The 24,879-nt window shown below is 45.0% G+C and overlaps 1 protein-coding gene across 6 annotated transcripts in view; it reads right to left on the bottom strand.

Annotated features, from left to right (window-relative positions):
- Positions 1 to 294: 294 nt before the first annotated feature.
- The window catches only part of TTLL4 (tubulin tyrosine ligase like 4), a 37,697-nt gene continuing 13,112 nt past the window's right edge, over positions 295 to 24,879 (bottom strand). For 3 of the 6 annotated variants that reach the window (XM_011358580.2, XM_023529773.1, XM_023529772.1), the window contains 19 exons: positions 19,718 to 19,794; positions 17,180 to 18,773; positions 15,955 to 16,064; positions 15,539 to 15,602; positions 11,533 to 11,654; positions 10,980 to 11,090; positions 10,547 to 10,623; positions 9,661 to 9,852; positions 9,499 to 9,581; positions 8,788 to 8,916; positions 7,327 to 7,449; positions 6,933 to 7,031; positions 6,470 to 6,604; positions 5,895 to 6,032; positions 4,501 to 4,603; positions 3,632 to 3,842; positions 3,418 to 3,488; positions 2,926 to 3,011; positions 295 to 2,502 (listed from right to left, as the gene is read on the bottom strand). In XM_011358580.2, the coding sequence (XP_011356882.1) occupies positions 2,247 to 2,502; positions 2,926 to 3,011; positions 3,418 to 3,488; positions 3,632 to 3,842; positions 4,501 to 4,603; positions 5,895 to 6,032; positions 6,470 to 6,604; positions 6,933 to 7,031; positions 7,327 to 7,449; positions 8,788 to 8,916; positions 9,499 to 9,581; positions 9,661 to 9,852; positions 10,547 to 10,623; positions 10,980 to 11,090; positions 11,533 to 11,654; positions 15,539 to 15,602; positions 15,955 to 16,064; positions 17,180 to 18,675 (3,606 nt within the window). In that variant the 5' untranslated portion in view covers positions 18,676 to 18,773; positions 19,718 to 19,794 and the 3' untranslated portion in view covers positions 295 to 2,246. Of the gene's footprint in view, positions 2,503 to 2,925; positions 3,012 to 3,417; positions 3,489 to 3,631; positions 3,843 to 4,500; positions 4,604 to 5,157; positions 5,208 to 5,894; positions 6,033 to 6,469; positions 6,605 to 6,932; positions 7,032 to 7,326; positions 7,450 to 8,787; positions 8,917 to 9,498; positions 9,582 to 9,660; positions 9,853 to 10,546; positions 10,624 to 10,979; positions 11,091 to 11,532; positions 11,655 to 15,538; positions 15,603 to 15,954; positions 16,065 to 17,179; positions 18,774 to 19,717; positions 19,795 to 24,879 lie in introns of those variants that run through there. The other 3 variants (XM_011358582.2, XM_011358581.2, XM_011358583.2) reach the window with 3 other exon arrangements.

Below are 24,879 nucleotides of genomic sequence, written 5' to 3' on the forward strand. Positions count from 1 at the left end.
TCTGACAAACATTTATTCTACAATATCCCCAAATTTAAAATTAAAAAATCTCATTACTTCCCCCAAATTCCTTATTCAGCTAAATAACTTATACTGTGGATATTCATTGCAAAGTGTGTATGCTAAATGCTTAATAAGCAAGATTTAATTTTCTCTCAAGGGTGAAAAGGAAATATGATACATAAGCCGCATTCCTTCGCCCACCTTGCAAAACACTCACACCTACCAGATACTCAAATGTGATGAATATTAAAAATAATGTACGTACAAACACATTTTAAACTACTAAGGATACTCTATTTTCATCATTCATTTAATTTCATAAGTCCTCCGTGCCTCCCCCAGACCCCATTTCCACTATGCTGCAATGATGGTCCCCTCTCCAGTTACCGTGATAGGAATGGATTGGTTGTGCTGTCTGGGGATTCTCAGAGGCAGGCCAAAAAACTGAAGCTGGTTGCCAAGAAGCAAACCAGCCCAGGCAGGGCCCCATACCTAAGCCCTTGCACCAGAGGACCAGCCACAACAAAACTGCTTAAGCAGGTGGCGAGTTTTCTTAGGAAGACTGCTTATTGCCACTGTTATAAGGTTCATTGGGACATTTCTGCATCCAGGTAGGACAAGAGGGAGTTGTCTTCAAGGACCTTTCTTACTGGGATGAAACTAAAGTCCTTACTATGGAATAGAAAGAGCTGCCCCAGGAGTCTGCCACCAAGCTTTCTTCACAACTGTCAAGACAGCCTTCACTTTGGCCAGCACAGTCACCTGCGGGGCCTGAAACCCAATCAGGGCTCTTAAGTGATTTTTCCCTGGCTTGCCACAGAACTCCAGGAGTAATGAAACAAGGTAGTTTCCACCGTTCCAAAGCTCAGAGAGAATAAAGGCAGAGAGCCCAAGGTGAGACCATAAGCAGAGCTTCCTGCTTGACATGCAAGGGTGAAAACTTGGGAAGCACAGACAAGAGCCAGTTGGCTGCTTCCTGGGCCCTGCTGCTAGAAAAATGGAGTAAAGGGATTGCAGGGCTGGGGAAGGGGCAAGCAGCAACCAGGAAGTGCTGGGTTAAGAAAGAGCACAGTTTAAGAGAAAACAACCTTTCCCATCCACACTCTGCTTCCCCTGGGCTCCACTTGGCCCCAGGGAAGAGAAGCAGAACTTCTGGTTCAGGTGCTTGTGCCCTTGGAGACCTCCACCTGGACGGTTCACGCAAACATTTATTGAACACTCACTACTTTACTGAGTCTTGGGGAGGGAGGCACATTCAGTCAAGAGTACAAGTTTAGTCGGTAGGCTGCCTAGAAGCTCACCGTACAATGGTGGCTGCTCTTGAAACACAGCTGCCAAGCCAGCAGACTGTTTGCCCTGGTGACCTGTGAGCCAGACCCCGCTAATCAGTGACAGCAAAGGGAGTAAGCAGAGCATGAACCTTCCTCTGGGTTGTGGGGAAATCACGGTCCCTTCTACCCTCCCCCAGGACTGTGTCCTTTAATATATGGACAATAGCGACTGGGATTATCTGGGCTCCTTCACTGGGGCTACAGGAAATTCATAATGTTCACAGAACCTCTCACCCTTGGAAAGCCAAGAGCTGAAGAGGTAACATTCTAGAGAGAAAAGTCTAGAAGGCTGATCTAGTAGTGATATGAGGTCAGATTAGGAAGACCTAGGGCTACTGGCATGGTGGACATATGAAAAGACAAGTGGTCAGGTAGCGGGGAAGCCCCCGAGACTACTGTGATAGAAACGGGTTCATCACGTCATGGCCTCTCCCCGTCTACTGAGGAAGTCTGAAGCTGTCTGAAAGGGGAGCCTCAGGACAGAGCGGGATGGAAGGAGGGTGAGACCTGAGGAAATGAGGACCTTCAGAAGCCCCTCAATTATAAGGGACTTCAGGCCAAATACATCCACTAGGTTTTCTCCTCTTGAGCTCTAATTCAATCACTGCACCAAGGCCTAAAACAAACCACACGTGGCTCTCTGAAAGTAGAAACCAAACCCTGCTTTATAAGGCTGAGTGGCCATCATTGGCTTCTCTGCTGAGATATGAGGTACCAGCCAGTGAACCTTCCTCACCTTTTCCCCGTCCCCACCACCTCTCCAGCCCTCCAGACATCCATCTGCAATTCAACCACTTCAAAAAATACTCTGAGGAGGGGCAAGGTGGAGGGGGCGGGGGCTCCCGGCTGGCCGGTTCCCCTGAGGTAGTTAACACTGGTGCTCCCGGCAGGGGGCTAGTGGACAGAGGCCAGTCATGGGCTCACAGCAGCCAGAAGGCAGTCACCAGTTGACTGGGAGGTGGGAGAAGCAGAAAGTCTGGAAGGCTGCCCAGAGGTCTTGATCACAGGTAACAACTGAGTGGAGAGGCTGGGCTCTTTGCCAGTGTCCTCGCTGTCCTTTGAAGAAACGGGTTTCCTGGGGAAAGAGGAAAGGCCAGCTTGAGTCTTCTTGGGCTTGGGTGTGATCTCATCTTCAGAGGGTGCTGTGATTTCCTCGGAGCTGTGTTTTCTGAAGGGAACAGGTGGGGAAAGAAATGGCTGAGACACTGTGTAGCTGAGACCTCAACCTGTGATCTGCCTTCAGAGTCTGGACCAGGCATTCACAACATTATGGTGTTATAATTATGTGAAAGTATAAATAATCGTGAAATATATTTTATTTATCTTAAGGCTTGAGAGCTTAAGTGCAAGTGTGAATGTGTATGAGGGTACGAGGGCTAGAGAGTTCTACAGCTAGTGGGTATGGCTGAGAGCGGACATTGCAGATGATTCTGCGCTCAGCTCGGCTTCGCTGGGCATATACCAAGAGCCACCAGGAAGAAGTTATCCCCAATCAGAGAATGCTGATCTCATTATAGTCTGAGAAGAGAGGAAGGAAGAAAACTCCCTGAACTCACACTCAACACCGTTCCCTTGCCCAGGTAACACTCACCCCAGCTTGCTAGTCTCCGACTTAAAGAAAGCATTGAGTGCAGTGTCACCCTTTGGGACGGTCAGAAGTGATGTCGGGAGAGACCACTAAAAGCAAAGGAAGCAACGAGGCCAAAAGGGTGAGGCAGAGATCAGGCAGGAGTGTTAGGGGTCCTAGCACTCTCTCCCAACTCTGCCCCCGAGTGGTTGTGGGGCTCCCCTACTTCCGTACCCTTCAGTCATGGGCCCATACGGGGAAAGGAATTGATTCTCCCCCAATTCAGACAAAAAGTGGAGGCTACAAAACATTTTTTGATCCTTGAAAGAAGAGCACTCAGGGAATTCTAGGAGGAATTATTTCCTTGAAAAGGAACGGTAGGTCATGAGACACAGGGGCAGGGCCTAAGGGAGAAGTGAGAGGGTCTGGACCTACACTCGACCCATGCTGTACTCTTCAGGCAGAGGAGGGAGGGGCCTGAGACAGGCTGCCCCCTCCCGCAATGGCATCACTCACCACTGGAGCAGAATCAGAGATGGCTCCTGTGTGGAACCCTTTGTAGCACCAACTCCGAAGCAGATCTACTCCTAGGACAAGATTAGCAGGGATGAGATTTAAGAGGGTGGAATCAATTGGCCAATTCTTCTTGCCAGGGAGGCCCATTTCTTGGTCTACTGGGATTTAATCTCTTATGAAACATGGTCTCCTTCGGGCAGCGAGAACACATCACCTTTGAGCTTGTTGCCATGGTACTTCTGTTCCCACTGGGTGGTAAGAATGTTGAAATATCGTGGTTGATCAAAAAAACGGAGATAGCGAGAAGCAATTCGAGAAGGAAAAATTCGTTCGAATTGACCCCGGCGAGAAAACTCGTCCTCCATCTCGACCAGAACTCGAACGTCATCTGGCGTCAGGACATCCAGCACAGATGCATAGAACTCCTGTGGCCCAAGGGACAAGGAGGAAGAGGATGTGACAGAAAGTGTAAGCCAGAGGCAGAGAATCAAGTAGCTGGGGGACAAGGAGCACAACTCTGGGGTCCTAGCGCCCTACGACTGACTCTCAGGGGACCACCAAGGCAGCCTGGTAGGCCAGCTCTGGACCTCATTTGTTCCCAAGTCTACTGAACTTAGCTGGGGGATGAAGATACTTCCGTTTGGGGTGAGGGGGGCCACCAGGGCATAGGGGTTAAATCGTTTGTTGGACAGAGTTGAGATCAGAATACAGCAACTCCGATTTGGCAACAGCCTCGTGTCTGCCACTCTTCCATCCGGCTCCCTCACCTGCTCTGAGAAAGACAAGCCTTTCAGGGGCTCACTGCTCCTCAGGGAAAGAAACTCAAAGGCTTTACAGCTTGGAGAACAGGGGTAGGCTAGTGCAGCATTTTGCTAAGAGCGGTAGTTCTTGAACATGTGATAAAGGCCATCAACTCTCTCCTGGAATGATGTGCATGTCAACATATCTCTGCCTACCAAGGGGATCACAGACCTGAGTTAGGAAACCCTGCCCTAGACAGAAGAAAAACTGGTTGCCTTCATGCTCCAAAAGTTTGAGCAGGGAAGCCTTCTGCTGGCCCTGGGGAGGAAGGTAATCTCCTACCTGATCAGGAGTTTTCTGGGCCAAGTAATAGGCTTTCTTCATCTTCTGTGCAGTGAAGTGCTCTGGTGCCATTCGAAATTTGTCCCTGGGGGAGCTGGGCAGGCTAAGGTAGGGGGTGGAAAGGGAGAAAGGGGAAGGTCAGCAGCTTTACAACCTGAGGACATGTGCAGAGAGGGTCCAGCCCAGGAAGACTCCCTTCTCAAGAAATGACAAAGAAATATGGGCAGACACGTTTGTTTCTTGAGTAGATCAGACTGCAATGCACTTCATTCAAGTAGCCTAAGAGTCAAGTACTATGGAAGAACTAAAAGACTACCAAGTACCCTCTCTAGGTTGTACTTCAACAGTAAAAAAAAAAAAAAGACAGAGAAACTCTGGAATAATTGCTGTATACCTCAGTTTAGTTTAACTGCATCAACACTATCGGCTGTGTGATCCTGGGCAAATTACTTGACCTCTCTGCACCCCAGTTTCATCATCCACATTACTACAATTACTACTGAGAGATGCAAGAACAGCCTCCAAGAGGATGGCAGGTGTCAAAAGACAAATAACAGCACAGAGCCAAACATGAGTCTACAAGGTGTGACAGGGAAAGCAAGTTTTGTTACCAGCAAATCAGGAATTGAATTCCAGCTCTACCACTTTTTAGCTGACCTTGGATGGGCTACTTAATCCCAGTGTTTTTCAGCTTCCTCATCTGTAAACTGAAGATACCAATATCAGCCTCACGGGGCTCTGAAGATAAGTTACAGGTTTTTCCTTACGTATAGCAGGTACTGACTAAATATTTGTTCCCTTCCCTCAAGAGTGGTTCCGAGTGGTTTGGGGATATGAAGGAGAGAGCCCACACTGAGGTAGCTTCCCAAGATGGTGCCTTGAGCTAGGCTTTGCTACATGGGTAAGGTCGCAATAGGGAGGTCTGGTTGAGGGGAATTTCAGGAGGAAGAAACCTCACAAGCAAATGAGGGGACGCTATGGGGAAAAGTGAGAAGCAACGAACGTTTCAGAGACTGGATTAACTGATCTTTAAGGATCCTTCGAACCCTGAGTTCTATGAGTGATTGGTCTGTCAGAGTACAGAAGCCTACAGAGTAGAGCAAAGGGAAGGGTGCCTGGGAAGAGGAGGCTGGGGCCTTAAATGTCTGTGTGAGGAGTTTTGAGCTGATTCCCCATGCCCTATGCAGGTTCCCGAGCAAGGGAACAGTATAGCTGAACGTGCTTTTAGGGGTGCTGACGCTGACGTGACAGAGATGTGTGGGTAGACTGCAGAAGCAGACTGAGCAGCAAGGGACAGCAAGCAAGAAGGAGCGCCCAGACACCATTCCTTTCCAGAGCCACAATGGGGGCTGTTCATGCCGCCAGCTGAGCCACAGATAAGCAAGGAGGCTGACCTGGTCATGGAGCTGCTGGAGCTGCTGGAGCTGGAAATGATATCCTCTGTGTTGGGCAGAACAAAGCCCGCCAGGTTCAGAAGGTCACGGATCATCTGGCCTTTGATACTGATGTCCAGCGGAGAGTTGGAGTGGAGGCTTCAGGGAAAGGATACAACGAGTGGTAAAAGCACACTCCAAAACTGTTTCTGGTCACATGTCTAAGTCAGTGCTAGCCCCATGTACTCCCTGGTTTCTCTAGGATGAAAGGACTCTGTCAAATTCATGAGCACCATCATGGGTGTCTTCTTGCCCCACAGATAGTGAATAACCTTAATCAAGAGTGGTTCTGCCTATGAACTTCGTTTGCTAGGAGAAAGCAGGTGGTGGGATCAAGTTCAAAAGAACAGCTTTTAACAAAGAACCTTGAGATAATGGCAAAGAATGAGTAAATGAGCAAACATACAGATGATACAGGGAAAACTCAAGTTCTAGTGAAGGAAAGGTCTGCCCAAAGTAAGCAAGACTAAAGCAGAAATAGGATCATAAGGACACAGACAGGGTTCTACTGTGAGCGCCCGGAGAACACCACCTACCTCGGGGAAATGTTGACTTCCAGGACCCAGGGCTTGAGGTTCTCATCCAGCATGATGTCGAAACCAAAGAGCTCATGGCAGCTGTAAGGTCGCCGCACGTACATCTTTAGCAGGCTGGTCACGTAGGGTTCTGACCTGGTTATAAGGAGGAAGAAGTATTCAGCCCAGCTCTTCCCAGAGGGCTTTACCCAGAGCTGCCCTGCCAGTGGACTGGCCCAGAGATGGGAGACCAGAAGCAGCCCAGAAAAAGCAGCCCTCAGGAGAGGCGTCTGACTAGGGGCCAGCTTCTGGGGATGAATTGCAGTAGAAGAGCAGAGTTTAACTCTATCCACTCCTTCCTATCCCCTGTCCCCAGGAACTGAAGCACAGCACTGTCAAAGTCTGAAACACAGCAGAATGGAGGACCATGAGAAAAGAGGGGGTTCAGTGGCAAGCCCCACACCAAGGTGGCAGAGTGACTCACGAAATGATGGTTTTGACAACAACATCCTTTATCTTCTCCCAGATGGCATCGCTGTTGACTCCCTTCTGGCTCAGGTAGTTCCACAAAGCCTTCAGTGCCCTGCAAGGTGGGAGAGGGGGGTGAGAGTATTTGGAGTTATAGTCTATGAATTGAGTGATAAAGAAAAGAGAAAGAAAAGGGAATTAAAAGCCCATATCTTCATATCTCTTCTTTTGATCTTCTGGATTGAGAAATATGAGCTTGAATGCAAACAGACCAATTATGAATTGCCAAGTGTTTATATAATCTTTGGATCTCATATTAACCCTCCACTCACCATCTTCCTGAACCTCCCCAAACCCAAGAACCCTGTGCTTCTCTAGGCCTCCGCTTGGCAGGGACAATGCCTAGGTACCATTTGTGGCCCTGGCAGGCCGTTTCATCTGCATTGGCTTGGTACTCAGCATTCTTTTTATTGACACTGTAGTTGGTCAGGTGCATGAACTTGTTGCTAAGGCTCTTCATGGAAGGGGAATACCTGAAAGTGAGGAGAAAGGCAGAGGTGAGACGGTGAGGCAGCAGACAGACAATGGTCCAAACACTTTCCCAAATCTTGAGGAGGTAAACGGCAAGTGAACAGATGTTTTCAGATGCACGAGAGCCTCAGAAGTATGTCTGTTGGTAAGGTTTCTAGAACACCACAGCTAAACTCATCTCCTTTATCCTACCTCAGTCCTGCAGGAAGACCTTCCCCAGATTCAGTGGAATAGAGAACCTCCTTATTTCCCATTCCTCATGTGATACTGTGATTTATAATAAGATATATATATATATCAGTCTCTGCCCCCAGTTCCTGGCACAGAGCTCCTAAAACCCTCATAAGTCCCTAAGTGATAAAAGCATTGAGCATCTTTTGTTCTAAAGTTTGGTCTTTGGCCCCAGTTCCAGACACAGGGCTCCTAAAATCCTTGTGATTTCCTGGATGCTAAAGAGTATCTTTTTTCTAATGAAGTGATTTTGGGTGGGTGCCTGGATGAGAACTGGTGACCAGAAATACCAACTCACGACTAGAAGCTTGGAATTTTCAACCCAGCCCTCCATTCTCTTGAGAAGGAAGATGGGCTGAAAATGGAGTTAATGATTGATCATGCCTATGTGCTGAAGCCTCTGTAAGAATCCCAACAGCATGGGCTGTGAGAGCTTCTGGACAGGTGAACACGTGGAGGGTGAGCTGGGAGAGTGGCACACCCAGAGGAGGAATGGAAGCGCCACACCCCTTCCCACATACCTTGCCCTACACATCTCTTCCATCTGGATGTTTGTCTGTATCCTTTATCACACCCTTTTTTTATACTAAACTAGTAAACATAAGTAAACTGTTTTCCTAAGTTTTGTGAGCTCTCCACCAAATTAATCAAACCCAAGAAGGAAGTCATGGGAACCTCTGATTTATAGCTGGTAGGCGAGAAGCACATGTGGCAACCTGGACTTGTGACTGGCATCTGATGTGGGAGGTTGGGGAGCCTCGTGAGACTGAGCCCCTAACCTGTTGGATCTGACACTATCTCCCGGTAGATGTTGTCAAAATTGAGTTACACTATAGGACACCAAGCTGGTACTGCAGAGAATTGCTCGGTGTGGGGGGAAAAACCCACATATTTGGTGACCAGGAACGTCAGAAGTGTCATGTGTAAAAGTAAAGGAGCCACAAAGGGGGAAAGGAAGACTAGGTTTTCCCGAATACCCCACCTTCTCCTTTGCTAACGAAAACTACCAAAACATTTGTTATTTTTATTGGGCGTCCTCCAGTTTCCCTTCCTCTCAGAAAAGCAAATCTCCGAAGCTATCAGGGTGACACCTCACCACTACCACATACTTGCAACTGGCGAAGCGGACAAGTCCATCTGAAAAGAGGTAAATCCGTAGAGGCTCATAGGAGGTGACGTAAACATAGATTCGCAGATCAAACTTGCTGCCACTGATGAGGTAGGGTTTGTGTAGATACCTACACAGGGAAAGGCCAGCTTCAGAGACACGGCGGACGAGAGCGGGCTCAGTGAGTAAATGAGCCATGGCAAAAGCCAGCTAACAGTCCCCTAGATAAAGATTTAACACATTTCCCATTTGCCTCGAGTATACTTGCCGGTGGCACTTGCAGCTGCAGCATTTGCCCCGAGATAACTCACAGATTACAGTCCTAACCTCACCCCCAAAGTCTGCCACGAAACATCTCCCTTTCATTATTATTTTCGCATTTCTCTAGTATATCGAAAGTCTTTTGAGACAAATGATATTGTTCTATTTATAGCATTCTGTTTTTAGTAGTGGTATTTCCATTTACGAAATTTAGTAATTCTTGATCGCTGAAATTGTCAAAATCCTAGAAAACGTAGCATTTCTATGTGTGATGTTAATGCTGGCAGTGAGCTGCACTTTTTTTTCTAAACAGGAAAAAGGTTAAAACAGTTGGCTGAAGAAAGTCTTTGGCTGGGAGGACAAAGGGCAGAAGAACATGGTAAAAAAGGGAACTTTCATGGGGAAGAAATGAGAAAATGAAGAACGGGATCTAAGCTGGAGGCAGACTCACCTCTGTACCAGAAGGGGCCTTCGCTTGGGGAGCTGACTCCACTTGTGAATGACCTGGATGCCAATGCCTCGAGCTGATGCTGGCTAGAAGTGAAAAGGAGAAGAGATTTGCTCCTGGCCCCACTCTCAGACCATGGTCTACTACCCACTGTGACCCACTCACTGGTTTAACAATCCACTTTTGGCGGCTGCTGCTCTCCCAGGCTTTGCGCAGGAGCTTGGCATCCTGGGGCAGGATAAAGGACTGGGGGAAGAAACTGAACTCCTTCTTGCCAAAGCGGCTCTGCATGCGGGACAGGTTCCGCCACAGTCGGTCCTTTCGCCCAATCTGGAATGAACCTGGGAAGTGGTTTAGCTACCGGAGGGACAAAGGGTAAGAGCAGGGAGAGGGCCCAGGTAAGATCACGAGGAAGACAGCAGGACACGCTATCCCATTCCAACTTCCTTAACAACTTTCTGAGCTCCTGGTCCACCTTCTTATCACTAATGATCCTTAAAACATTCAGCTGCTGAGCACTCACCAAAAGATAATTAAATCACAACAAAATTCAGTGCCTTCTAGTTGATAGTTCATGACATAATAGTAATTCGGACAGACAAGATATCCACCTTAAGTGCAAAGAAAAAGCTGTTAAGTCTTTTTCCACAGCAGCCTGTGGGACAAACACAGGAAAGCACCTGGCCTTCAGTAAGTCTGTGAGAAAGGGATTCATTCATTCCGACATGAGACCAGAGCCCTCTTTATAAATATTTGGCTTGGAAGAAGGGAGATAATGTGCAGTGGTTATAGGGGAAACGTAACAAACTGAAAAGACACTGCATCTCAAGAAAGACATTAGAGAAAAAAGTGTCTTTGAGGGGCTATGACAGCTAAACTGCTAGATGTGTGTGATATGCTAGGGTCTCACACTGCACCTTCTTCCTGTACTTTCTTCACTTCTCTATAAACCTTCCTACTTCTCCTTGGTCATCCACCTCTTCCCTCAACACCAGCCTCCTCCCGCCTAGTCCAAAATCCTGGGGAAAAGTGCCCCAGAAAGGGCCCCTACCTTCTGATGCTCCCGAATGGATCGGAAACTAGGAGACTTCATGTGGTGACCCCAGCAGCCCAGCCAGTCATCATTTTCTACAGAAGGCACATCGGGAAGTCAGTCTTGCTAGCAGCTCAGTTCCCGGGACAGAGAGGCCCAGAGGTCCCACAAATACCACTGGGCCTGGGCGTAGCTCCCAGACCCTGCTTTCTAAGAGTTACCATGGAGCTGTCCTATGTGAGATTCTGGGGTCAGGGGCAGAACAATGGCCCTCCGTCTTCCAATTTTGAGGAACAGGCTCCAGGCCAGGGAGTTCAGAGCTACGTCCTCCTAACAGGTTGGAAACTTCAGGACAGGGTCCCCACACAGCAGGAGGTCTCTAGGCTCTCCTCCTGCCCAAAGCCCATCTACTGGGGCCAAGGACAGGCTCGCAGTAAAGCAAGTGACTCACTCTTGCTGATTTTGAAGTGAGACCTTCCAATAGTCTGCTTGACAATGTTGGGGGTCACTGCACTCATCTTCCACCGGAGCAGCTTCCTCTGTTCCCAGGGAAGTTTCTCCACTAAGGAAGAGGGGATAGGGGTGGTCGAGAAGAGCAGGAGCATCATGGTGAGAAGAGGAAAAAGGAGGCACTACTGCTCAACCTTCCCTGGGTACGCAAGTCACTAAATATTATTCCAGATCAGAGTTTCAAAGGAGCGCACTTGGGGGAAGAAAAAGGGCTGCATGGGGATGAAGAGCACAGAAAGGAGAGAAGGTTGAAAGGGTGGTGGTGGGGGGGGGGAAGATTAGAGGGCAAGAAAGAAGCATGAGATTATGGGGCTGAAAAGGGTCAGCTCAAGGACAAGAAAAGGGTCTTCATATTGGACCAGTGAACCAGGTGGGGAACCGAGCAGCATAACAGCCATTCTAGAAAAGCCCCTCCTACCCTTCTCCCACCTCCTCCCAGCTTTGCTAGCATCCTTCTCCCGGGGGCTCTTCTGGGCTCGGACACTAAGGTTTACCTCTCTCATCCCGGGTGCCAAAATAGATGGTAGGGGGCACGTTGGGAAAGAGACTATAGATGAGAGCTGGTCGGACAACTTTCTCACTGGCAAGAGGTTTGGTCAGAATCTCCATGCAGCCTCTAAGAAGAAAAACAGACATATAGTACAGAAAGGGAAAGCCACAGTCCTTAAGTGTCTTTACTATTACATACACTTTCTTTTAGGGTGCTGTCTTTTAAATTATATTTCTACAAAGACAAGTGCTCAATAATTATTTTGCAAATATTACTCAATAACGTGCTAGGGCTAACCTATATACAACCACACCATTAAATGTCACCTAAAGACAAGGCTTTTCAATATTTCATTCTGTGATACAGTTCCAAAATTTCCTGTGAGAAGCCATGGCCTGGGGAAGTCCACGTAAAGAGTGGTTCTGAGAACAGGTAATGAGTTTGGGTGGATACCAGTAGAAGAATATGCTACACTAAGACAAAGAGAAATAAAGTGAGAGAAAAGCAGGAAAAGGAGGAAAAGCAGAAAAGACCTCAGAAGAGGTATAGAGATTTTTAAAAAGAAAAACGGAAAAGGCAACAAAGAAAACAAACAGCGATACTTCTAACTCATTTTATATTTAGGTGTATCTGAGAATACACAGCTGATTAACGCTCTTCTCCATTTGGAAGATGATTTGTGACCCGATTTTTATGTAACAGTGTAGTAATGCCGGTCTGAGAATCTGGGGCAGTGGGCCATGGGGTTCCTAGTGTTGCTCCAACAATGGCTCGGCCAAGGCTATCTCAGGGGTCTCAAAACAGAGACTATCTCAACTATCCATTGCGTAGGAGCTGACAGACCCAGACCATTTCTTTAAATAGCACTGAAAATGAAGAGAATGGTATTACTCTCTGTTCTGAGCTGATATGATCTATAAATATTAATATTTAAGATTTTTAGCTTATAAAAAGCCATTCTACCCATTATTTTACAGCATAACAGAATTAGGTACTCTATGTAAAACACATTAGTGTTTTAAACCTTAGAGGTTTTCAATGAATTTTATTGGGTCAAGTTAAATATTAATTCCCAATTAAATAATTCCAATTAATTCGGCTCTATTCCTTATTTCCAAAAACTTTTACTTCAAAGGCTTTTAATTTACTGAGTATCAGAATTTAAGACTGGTGAAAATCAAGGAGAATGAGTTAATTTTTTTTAAAAAAAGACACCTGAAACTAATGCATTGTATGTCAGTTGTAACTTACAAATAAAATTAAAAAACAAACAAAACCCCCCAACAAAGATAGGAATGTTAAATGGTACAGCCATTATGGAAAAAAGTATTGGCAGTTTCTTAAAAAAATCAAACATGCAATTACCATAAAATTCAGCGATTGCACTCCTGGACATTTATCTCAGAGACAGAGACTTATATTCACACAAAAATATGTACATGATGATTTATTTGTAATAGCCAAAAAGTGGCAACAACTGAAATATCCTTCAACAAGTGAATGGTTAAACAAATGGTGGTACATCCATACCATGGAATACTACTGAGCAGTAAAAAGGAATGAACTATCGATACGTGCAACAATCTGGATGAATCTGCAGAGAATCTGCTGAGTAAAAAAAGCCAATCCCAAAAGGTTATACACTGCTATTATTCCATTTGTAATAACATTCTGAAATGCCAAAATTATAGAATAAATCAGTGGTTGCCAGGGGTTAAGGCGGCGCTGGGCGTAGGAGGGAAGTAGGTGTGGCTACTGGGTCATCAGCAGGGACTCTTGCAGTGCAGCCTGTATCCGGACTCATGGTAATGCCTTGATTATACTATAATTACCGTAGTTTTGCTAGATGTTACCATAGGGGAAACCGAGTAAAGAGTCTGGGGGATCTCTCTGTATTATTTCTTACAATTGCATTTGGCTCTATAATTGTCTCGAAATCGAAAGTTTAATAATTTTTTAAAAAAACAGAAAATCTTCGTTAGCTGCCTCTCAAGAGTCCTGGACTTATCCACAGGGGGCTTGGCTTCTGATCTAGCAATGCTGGAAACTATGACCTTGGAATAGCTACTTAACTTCCCTGGTTCTCAATTTTGACATCTGAAAAAAGAGGCTGGATTTGTTGACCTCCATCTTTAAAATTACATGATTCTTAGAAAAACAACATGGAACTGGAAATGCAATAAACTATTGCTGAGTAGAGAAAGAGAGGCAGCGTTTTCAATGATCTTTCTGTAATTGCCAAATTTTCTGTAATAAATATATAAATCTTTCATAATTGGGAAAAATAAGATTTAGCAATCCAAAAGAATTTCTGTTTTAGTCATTCTTAAAATGCAAAGTGGTTTGGAATTCCTCAACCTCTATATGCTTGAAACCCTATGTTTTAAGCCTCATATAGATGAGAAGGCCTGTGAATTTTGTAGGAGTTAAATTAATTAATGAACGAATTATTAACAAACACCTTGTGTGAATTTTATCTCAAAAATCAGAGAGATTAAATAAAGACTATGCAGCTGTCTTCAAGTAGGCCTGAAAATAAACCCAGATCACCCTTAAGTATGGAAGAGGTGGGCCTCCAAGTCAATTACATGTTTACTATCTTTCCCTTATGGAGAGTGGAGGTGCTTAGTCAACATCCAATACATACAACCAAAAATTGCTTTGCTTTTCTGAAAGGAGGATGAGTTAGGCTTAAAGTAACAAAATTTATGCACCAGACTCAGGGTATCTATGACCGGATTTCTATCCACCTTCATAGAAAGTCCCAAGTCTGTCTCTCCACTTGCCCAACAGCTTTCTCTGCCTTTCTGGTTTGGGGTTCTAAAATTGTTACAGCCGTTGCCACCATCATATTCACAGAGATACAGTTTGCTTTGTCCACACGAACCAGGCATGGATAGTCCTCTTTCCTCTTAGCTTCATCTAAGGCACAGATGACACAAAGGAAAGCAACCTGACTCCGGCAAGCCTACACACCTAGCTGGATTTTAATTCAAATTAGAAATTTTTCTATTAATAAAAGAAAAAACTCACCAATTTTCTAGATTTATATTTTGTTTCTTTTACATTTTCGATAGAAGTTATTTTCAAAGAGAACAAACTTTATTTAATGTTTAGTACTTTGGGGGTTCTTTTTAATAGTTAATAAAACAATATAATGATGACAGAGCCTCCTTATTGAGGCAAGGTTGGGAGTGGTCCGGGGAACATGGAAGATTATGCTGAAGAATGTTAACTTTCTACCCAGAAAGGTGGTGTACAGAATCCTTTAGCAAGTTCTAAAAATCTTTAGCACAGTAACATGCCCTCGTTCACAGTAATTTCCTTAGTCCTGCATTCTTTCCTCTCCTCAACTCCCCATCTCAGTTATGCAGCACCCCACGACTACTTGTTTCACAAAAGAAGGGGCTACATTAACAGACTGACTTTTTGGTTCCCAGAGGCCGATATCATTCAGACTCCACCAAGGGCAGTCAAAAACATAATGTACATTAAAGCTACAGTTTCTAATTTGATTTCTTATTAAGGTTAATGCCACGGTCTTATTTCCAAATATAAAACTAACCTCACAAGGGAGCAAAAGAGCATTTTAAAAAGCTCCAATTAGTGGTATATCTATTTCAGAACTGTTTCTGACAGTAGGACACATTTGTGATGCAAGGTGGCAAATAACCACATGTGGGTGGCCTAATTAATAATTTACCTCAAACTTTACGTTTCTTCATTAATTTCATTTCTTGAAATTATCTGCTTTTGACTTGAACAGTTTCTTGGAGCCTAAAGACCAAATTGCTGTCCAAGAAACATGGTACTGTTTTTAAACCCAGCCGATGAAATATGTTTTTGGTCCTTTCCATTGTTTTTTGTTTGAAAATTAAAGCCTCAAATATAAAAATTTGACAAAAATTAATTAGGGTTAACAGGGTCATTACTTAGGTAATTAATCTCTTTATAATCCTAAAGAGAGAGAAAATGAGTATCTACCAATGATCTACACAGCCAACACTCACCGAGAGATCACTGCTATCGACTCACTGGGGGAGACAGCACTGAATGAGGAGCACTCTGAGCCTCCTGCGGGGGAAGCAGAGAAGTTCTGAATGAGAGAGGCTGCTACACAAACTCACTAAGCTTAGGCAGCTCTTCATTGGACATCTTGGCTCAGCCTTCTCACGAAGCCACAAGCACCACCCTGCTGCCTTGCACTGCCTTGCCTGAGCAGCAGGGAGAAAGCAAGACTGGTAGGAAAGGAGGACTAGAGAACAAAGGCCCCCCAAAACCACTAGCCACCACCCTTGGACCCCCGAGGTGAATGAATAATGTAGATCATAAAGTGGGTCACAGACCTGGTACACAATTATTAGCCCCCCTCCCCCAGCGGGTGGTAACCAATTCCCAGTTGGTGGTAAGAGGGTCCCCTACTCACTCTCCTCCTCTTCGTTCTCATCATGGCTGCAGCAGTCTTCCAAACCATCTACGAGCTCTTCTTCTAAATCTTCAGCCTCAACCTGGTCTAGCTGGAGGTCAGTAGCTGAACTGTAAGAAAGAATCATGCCCCCAGCCCAGCCAATTCAATAACAGAGGTCACAGCTAAGATTCTCATTCCTTCATCATCTCCCAATGATTGTCTCTTCCCTAGCCACCAATCTGCTGTCTCTTGCCTGGGCCTCACAACTCATTTCTTTCGCCCGCAGAGCTTAGGTCTAGCTATAGTTCCTCAACCCCACATCCCCTGTTCTGTAGAGAGGCACTGTCTTCCATCTTCTTTGCAGTCCCTCAGAGCACATAAATACAAAATTCTGCATTCAAAACACCATCAATGAACATCTGGTAATTGACTTCAAAGGTCCCTAGACCTCTCTCTGAACAAGGCCTTGGTGAACCAACGTTCCAGAGAAGTAACAAGGAGCCAAGAGAAGAAGCCAAGTATATGTATGTCCTAACTCTGAAACAGCTGTCATACTAGGAGTGTCTGAGAACCTGATTTGGTTTGGAATTAAGCAGAAAAGTCACAGACCACAACAGTTGGTTTTTAAAATTCTTATTTCTCCCTGGTTATAACCTAAAGCAGAGGTCAGCAAACTGTTCCTCTAAAGCAGAGGTCCCCAACCCCCGGGCCAGTCCATGGCCTGTCAGGTACCAGCCCATGGCCTGTTAGGAATGAGGCCACACAGCAGGAGGTGAGCAGAGAGCTAGTGAGCAAAGCTTCGTCTGTATCTGCAGCCGCTCCCCAGTGTTAGCATCATCGCCTCAGCTCCAGATCAGGCATTAGATTCTCATAGGAGCACTGGTCCGTGGGGCCAAAAAGGTTGGGGAACACTGCCCTAAAGGACTATATAATAAATGTTTTCAGTTTTGTGGACCACTCAGTATGTCACAACTACTCAACTCTACCACTGTCACAAGAAAGCAGCCATAGACAGTAGTAAACAAATGGGCGAGGCTGTTTCAATAAAACTTTTCAAAAGTAGGCAGTGAGTGGGATTTGAACTACAAGCTGTAGTTTGCTGACCTTTGTCCTAATGTGAAAACCAAAATTCTAGGGCAGCTAAAATAGAAAACCAACCTTCAGAGACACAGGATCAGTGTCACCAAATTATGATGAACACATGCTGCGGCTCTAAATGAACTAAAAGCTTTCTCCGACTTACCCACTATCCCTAGCAGATGAGTCCAGTTCCCTGGCTTCTTTAGGTCCCTCCTTCCCAAGCTGGCCTAGATGGATGGAAGAGAAGCGAGTGGCCATATCAGCTAAGCCAAAGGGCTGAGAGGGAGAAGGCAGAACTGGAGTTTTGTCTTCTCCAAGTGGAGGGGAGTCGACTGCAGATTCAGAGGCAGGGCTGCAGCTGAGCCCATTGGCGTGTGAGGCAAGGAGGTGAATGCTGATGCGTTTGGTACAGAAGACTGTACCATCTAACTCCGAGGTGTCTGAGGCTCCAGGGAGGACCCTACTGTCCGCTCCAGCATCCTCCTGAGGGAACTGCTGGCCTACCACAGGAGGTTTCCACCGTCTGTTCCTGTTGAGGAGATCCCACTGCAAGCTGGGGTTCACGAGACATGATTGATCAAACTGGCAGCCTTGCCTCGGCTTCTCAAAGTCTCTTGCAGTCAACTTCCTCACGGCCTCAGTGAACCGAACCTCCCTGGTCAGAGCCTGGGAAACAGAGTCACCATCCAGGCCACAGAGATGTGGCTTTGCCCTCATGGCTAAGTTACTCTGGTTGTACTGAGGAGAGGCAACGCTGGTAGTAGAGGTGTCTGAGGAGCTAGGAGTAGACAGGGTGCTATGGGCAAGGGTGTCATATAGTTCAGTGCCATTGCTCTTGGGTACCTTGTGTTCAACAGGCTGCAGTGCACAGTCTCCAGTGCCCCCTGAATGATGCCAGGAGACAAGCTGAAACTTGGGTGAAGATACTGGCTTCAGGCCCTCTGTGGCTTGTGATAAAGGCACTTTAGTGCTATTTGGCCGCATGAAGGAGTTGTTATTCAGCATGGGCTTGTAGGAGGAGGACGAGGAAGGGAGTGGAGAAGGGATCTTCCCTGAGATGGCAGAGGCCAGGCTCCTCCCTGAGGAGTTTTCCCCGGCTGCTCCCAGTGAGAGGTGTGGATCTGTGGATGAGGATGCCATGGGCTGGGCCATGGGGAAGACCGTGGAAGAAATGGTTTTATTGGCAGTGAGTCTGACAGGGAGGCTCTTTTGAGGGAGAGAAAACGGTCTTTTCTCAGACAGGCCTGAACGCAAGCAGAAAGACTCCAGCTGCTGGTATGTTTTGTGCCTGTAGTTGGAGCGCCGGTACAGCAGGGTACTGCTGAACAAGTCCGGGAGAGAACGCAGGTAACAGGAGTTGCTGTGGCCTGCAATGACGGCTGTGGTCCCAGAGCTACATAAAGTGCTAGGGCAAAAGAAATATGCTGGCTGGGGTGAGACACCCAAGAGGCCTGGGCCCAAACCTGCTGAAAGTGTCCCCACGTGTTTCCTCTCCAGCTTCCAGATTGGCTTCACCTGCTGATGAGCCTGAGCCCAGACTTTGCCCTCAGAAGGTTTCTCAGGTGGCGGGGCAGGCACTGTGCCCGAGGGACCACTCTGCTTAAAGCCGTTTGCCTGGCGGAGGCCAATACTGTAGTGCTCTGTTCCTGCTGAGGCCATGAGGGGCCCACATCATGGCCACATGGCCTCATGGCCCGGCTTAGGTAAGATGCCACACACCTCCAGTAGCAGCAGCTGCATCCTTCAAGTCTGTTGGCCTGAAAGGGAGAAAAACAATTGGGAATGTTACAGCCCCGGGGGGACAAATACAATGCTACAGTCGTCCTCAGGTGAGAGATACAGTTCCACTTTAGTATTTCTTGGGTGGCCAGTCTTGGTCATCATTTGGGGCCCTGGGAGAAAAACACTAGATTCCTGGAGTGTTTTCAGTGGGTTTCCTGCTGCTCTTATGCTATCGAAGCTGGCTGCACAGAGGACTGGGACTTTATGGCTCCACCACTGTGCATGTGCTCGCCTGCTGCCACTCTCTCACTCAGAGAGCTACTGCCTCTTCAAAAAAAAAAATCTCACCATCCATGACTTTACATGAGTGGCTTCCTGCCCTCACCTAACACTGGTGTAGCTAGGAAAAAGGAAAGTATGGGGGTGGCAGAGAAACCAGCCAATTACATCCAGCTCCCTAACCAATTCTGAAAGGTCAAAGACCATTTGAGAAACATGTTTTCATCTACTGCTCCCTGACCAACCCCCCGTTACCTACGGTATGGTCTTACGTGTAACGAGTTCAGATACGAGCAGAGAATTCCCCTGCTGACCTCAAGTTCATTCTGGAGCTGGGGCAGTAAGTGCATCTCTTCAGGAATCTTGCCAACTGTATAGACTTAAATTCCCTCCCATGTGTTGTGAGAAATAGGAGAAACAAAATGGAAGTAGATACCAACATTATTTTTAGTGACATTATTTTAAAATGAGTTTCTCGCAGCCACAGTGGGTCTGGAGAGGTCAAGGAGTAGGATATAGAGGCAAGAAGAAAAGGACAGAAGCTCTCTTTGCTCTTAATTCTAGGCTTCAGTCTGGGTCGATCCCAGGGATGGAAAACCTATCTCAAGCGTTTCCTCAGTCAATGTTTCCTCTAACGTAAAATCTCTGAACTAGCCTGTAGTTTCGGGTCCTGAACAGTCAGTTCAGCATGGCCACTTACTTTCTAAATCAAATGCACAAAATATTCTCCCGTTTTCACGATTGCAGGGAACAATGCGACTGCTTTCATGACAGCATCTGGGGGGGAAAAAACAAGACCCTCCTATAAGAAGTCATTCATTTTGGATAATTCTGAATGAAATTCTGGCCTCTTCATCAAGTATTTTCAGAATAGGTAGAGGGAAGGAAGTAGCAGATAATACTTTTGTTTAAGTTACATTTAAAATACAAACTTCAATGGGGAGAGGACCTTGTATTTTGGTAAGAGAATAATGGCCTAGGAAGATCCACAATTCCTGTTTACAGCTACAGGAATTGTTGGTGTTGTCTACCAACAAAAAGCCTGTAGAAGCCACATGACATCGCCCTCTTCCTGCAAAGGCTGACCTATGTGGATTCTTTCTCAAGTAGAGTACAAAACCCAGACTCATCATTGCTGATACTCAAAATGACACTGGGCTAAAACAGCGTTAAGTGCTACAACTAGATTTTGATGCCAGTAACCTCAAATTAAGGTGACCAAAAAAACCCAAAAAAACAAAAAACAAAAAATCTCCACCCAGTCCAAACTCTGGAAATACTGTACAGGGGACAATTACATTCTGTGCAATAATGATAGAGAAGCACACACAAAAGGAAGAGTCGAATCCTGCCAGTGACTTTCTAAGACCCCACATGAGAGTTTGTGCTGTGTACACTCAACAGATTCCCAGTCCCAGCTCATTTAGTCCTCTTTCCGGAATCCACATCTTGCCCCACTGATACAACACAACGGACACACCGAAGTGACGAGAGAAAAGGGCTAAGGAAATGAAATTTCAGGCTGGCACGCTCTGAAAAATACCCCACTTGTGGTTCCCATTTGCATCCTGCTATCTCAGACCCTCATGTCTTATAAGTGCTGCTCCCGGGAGCCCCTTCCTTCTATTTCATCAGACTTAAAACCAGCTCGAATACCACCTTCTTTAGGTAGCCTTCCTGGACTCCTTGGTTCAAACAGGATGCCTCATCTATGCGCATGCCACCATCATTGTTTCTATTACACTGAGCTTTAATTATGGACTACTCATCTGACTAGGACCAAGGAACGCATTTTCCTCCAGCTGATGTCTCCAGTACAGGGTTCGGCACACAATAAGTACTCAATATTCTGTTGAATGAATAAACTGAAAAAGTACAGTAAATGAAAGAGACACACACTACTGCTAGTTTGGGCACCTAACGAATGCCAAGTACCATGCTAGGTATTTTGCCTGTATTTTCTCTTCAATCCTCACAAAAACCTCATATTCATTTTATTGAAGATGAACCCAAGACTCAGAAAAGCTAAGTAACTCTTCTATAATTAAACAACCAATAAAGAATGGTGCCTAGATTAAAATTTGGGTTTGCCTAACTCCACACTGCCTCTTAAACAGGAATGAAACACACACTTGGGCACTATCCCCTCAATTATCCCTAAGCTCCTGGTATAAGACAAAAGCCAGGTTGGAAACACTCGTCCGCTGTTTACACCGAGCCCCTTTGTGGGTGAAATGTCCAAGAGCATGCCACTACATTCTTATCAGCACCACCGCCCATCACACTTTCCCTTGAAGCCACAGGTGCCCATTAAACACCACGCTTCCTTCTGCACATCCTGCTCAATGTCTGCCTCTGAATTCTAGCATATGAATCCTCAGTGCCAACAACATTGAACGCAAGTAGCTTGGCATCTAGCTGACTTGACTTGCCATGCAAATGAGGAAGAGGGAGGCAAAGCTGTGGGTGGCCTGCTTCCAGGCAGAATGTGAAACAGCCCAGCGGGGATAGTGCCAAAGTAAAGTGGCCGTTTCCTATTCCTTGTTTCCTCTCAGAATCCCCATGATGTGTAGGATGGCAACTTGGAAAAGGGCCACATGTCTTCCCAGAGAAGCGTATCTAGAAACAGGGGCCAAGTGGGTAAAAAGATATTTCTATAACTCTTTTTCTGGGAAATAACTCCACGGCTAATTAAGAGACACCTAGGGTTGGCTAAGATGACTATGTCAGGAACTGCCAGGCAAGGACAAACTCATCATGTCAGATATTCTGTAGAAGGTAGCTTCAAAAACATGAAGTAAACAGTATCACTCATAACAGTATCACATACAGATGCTCCGACCTGTTATCACTGTTTTTGGTTCAGAAATAAGGGTCTGGGGTAGACAAGGAAACGATGGTTACTAAAAGCAACTTTCTTCTTTTTTCTTGCAGAGATTCCTGATGAAATCAAGACTCCAAGTGATGGGAAAGCAGAGACCTAGCTAGAACATCCAGGCAGCCCGAGTCCTGGGCCCCCTGACTGCTACACAGGTCACTTTTCTTGTATGCTGCCCTCAACAGCATACCGCTCAAATGCCAAGAAACGGCCCTATCGCCTTACAGGAATTCAGAGTGACAGACTTTAAAAAGCTTTGGAAGGCCCAAAATATAAGAAATAGAGAAAGTGAGAAAATAGTTTTAAAATCCAACACACTAATAATAGTGGTTTCTGCCATAAGTCCAGTCCAGATGGACAAATAATGTCTGGCATCCAGACTCTACAGACAGCATACACTCAGAAGGCAGTTTTTCTGCAAGGTCATAAAGCCTGTCCCCTGTAGTATACTCGGGGCCCCTGACACAATGTCTGCAAGACCTTTCTCTCAGCTTCCTTAAAATTTCTAAATGCACTGTGAAGATACAAACTTGCTAGGTTTGTCTGTGTGTATGCCTTTAGAATCCAAAACACAGGTTGCCCATCTCCCAGGAAATGTTTCAGGATGAGACAATGAAAGAAAAAGAACAAGGAGAAAAAGTGTTTATACATGCAGAAGGCCTCACACAGGCCACTAATGGAGGCTTGTTTCAAAAACACCCAATCTAAGTAAATCTAAACCTAGAGTAATTGGTGATTATGTAAATTAAAAGCATTCACAAGTTCCATTATTTTCATTCAGTTTACATACATTTTTTAGCCACATATAGCTACTACTTAAAGATAAGCAAAGGCATTTCATACCTACTCTCTCTAAGTCCAAAGGATACATCATCAGTTGACTCTCCAATCAACAGCTTAAAAGGAACTTAATATTTTTAGGAGCAAAGAAACTGACTTCATCTGGAAAATATTTTGAGTAATCTAACTAATTTTAAAGAACTACTAATTTTACACCTTTCTTGGTACCACACATTATTACTCAGGAACAGGAAGCCTTAAGGGGCAAACAGAGAGTATAAAAGTTCAAGTTCAGAAGAAACAAGCCTGTTTCTGGCTTGTTTCCTCAAACTCCAAACAGAAAAATGCCCAGCTGAAAAGAAAGGTTAGTTGAGGGCAGAGCAGCTGACAAAAGAGTTCTTGGGAAGAAAAGTTCCTCTGAAAACAACTCTCAGGACATTTTTTTATATGTTTATGGAAAAACAAAGATCTGGAAGAATATAAACCAAACTATTAGGGTGGTTATCTTGAGGATAAGGCTGGGATAAAGGATTGGGCAGTGGAGGGGAGTGGGCCACTTTTCCAGTTTACTTCATAGGCATCTGTATTGTTTGATCTTTCAAAACAACCAACCAACCAACCAACCACATATTACTTGTGAAGTTTTCCAAGAGTCTCCGGGGCACTACTACTACTCCCAGCCATGCTGCATCAGCAGCTACCACCCCTTGGAAACTCAAGTTAAGCAGAGCTCTGATGAATAGTGAATCCATTTGATCCTGAAACAACACAGCTGGAATGTTTGGGAAAAGATTAGAGAGGAAGTATCATAACCCCTACTGGGTAGAAGTGAGATCAAATTAGAAAATTTACATAAAGCACCCGTATGTAGCCCACACTAAACATTCGAGGGATGATAGTTTTCACACTTAGTATTATGGGCACCAAATGATCTGACCTCCTCTTCAGCCCTTTTCTCAAGCTGCAATGATGGGGGAAAAAACACATGGAGCAGGCAACGATTATTCCACCACAGAATTTCAGCTAGTACAAGTAATGCTCTTTCATAAAAAGACATAACTGTCTTGTCATTTGGGGCTTTTGTGATAGATATATCACCAGTAACTAGATTTTTCATTCAGCTGCAGGTATGACTTGGCACTAAAAAGCAACCAAAAAGTGCTTTGGGACAAACTAGAAGACCCTTGCTTCTGGGTCTTCTTATATTTTTATAACTAGATGTTGGGGATTTCTGAAAACACTAGGTGAACAGATAAAAAGTGAATTTACTCACCTAGTGCCTAGATCCTGGTTCCCACATATCATTTGTCAATAAAAAGAACCAAGGAACTAGAGTTCCTGAAAAACGGCTGAGGCAGGAAAAACATCACAAGAGCCTGGAACAGTTGTTAAAAGTAAGAAAATACTCAAAATTTGACAGGGACATGTCATAAGATCACAGAAACAGCTAACATCATACTTAATAGTGAAACACTAGATGATTCCCCTCTACAACTAGGAACAAGGCAAGGATGCCCACTCTCCTCATTGCTATTCAGCACTGTACTAGAAATTCTAACCAGTGCAATAAGGCAAGAAAAAGAAATTAAAGGCATGTAGATTGCAAAAGAAGAAGTAAAATTATCATTTACTTGCAGGAGACATGATTGTGTACATAGAAAATCCTAAGAAATCTACACAAAACCTACTAGAATAAGCAAGTTGAATAAGATTGTAGGATACAAGATCAATAAGCAAAAATAGATTTTCTTTCTACATATTAACAACAAATAAGTAAAATGAAATAAAACAAACAATTCTATTCACAATAGCAACAAAAAGAATAAAACACGAATAAATTTAAGAAGTACACTAAATATTACAAAACTCTGCTGAGAGAAACTAAAGACCTAAACAAATGATATAACATGTTCATGAATTGGAAAACCAATATTGTTAAGATGGGAATTCTTCCCAAATTGATCTATGAAGTAAATGCAATTCCTATCAAAATCCCAGTGGGCTTTTCTATAGAAATTGACAAGCTAATCCTAAAATTTATATGGAATGGAAAAGAACAGAATGACCAAAACGATTTTCAAAAAAAAACTAACAAAGTTGGAGAACTTATACTACCTGATTTCAAAACTTAAAATAAGGCTACAATAGCCAAGATAATATGGTACTGATATAGAACAGACATGTAGATCAACAGAACCCAATAC

This window comes from Pteropus vampyrus, unplaced genomic scaffold (assembly GCF_000151845.1).
Source record: "Pteropus vampyrus isolate Shadow unplaced genomic scaffold, Pvam_2.0 Scaffold42, whole genome shotgun sequence".
In the NCBI taxonomy this organism is placed as follows: domain Eukaryota; kingdom Metazoa; phylum Chordata; class Mammalia; order Chiroptera; family Pteropodidae; genus Pteropus; species Pteropus vampyrus.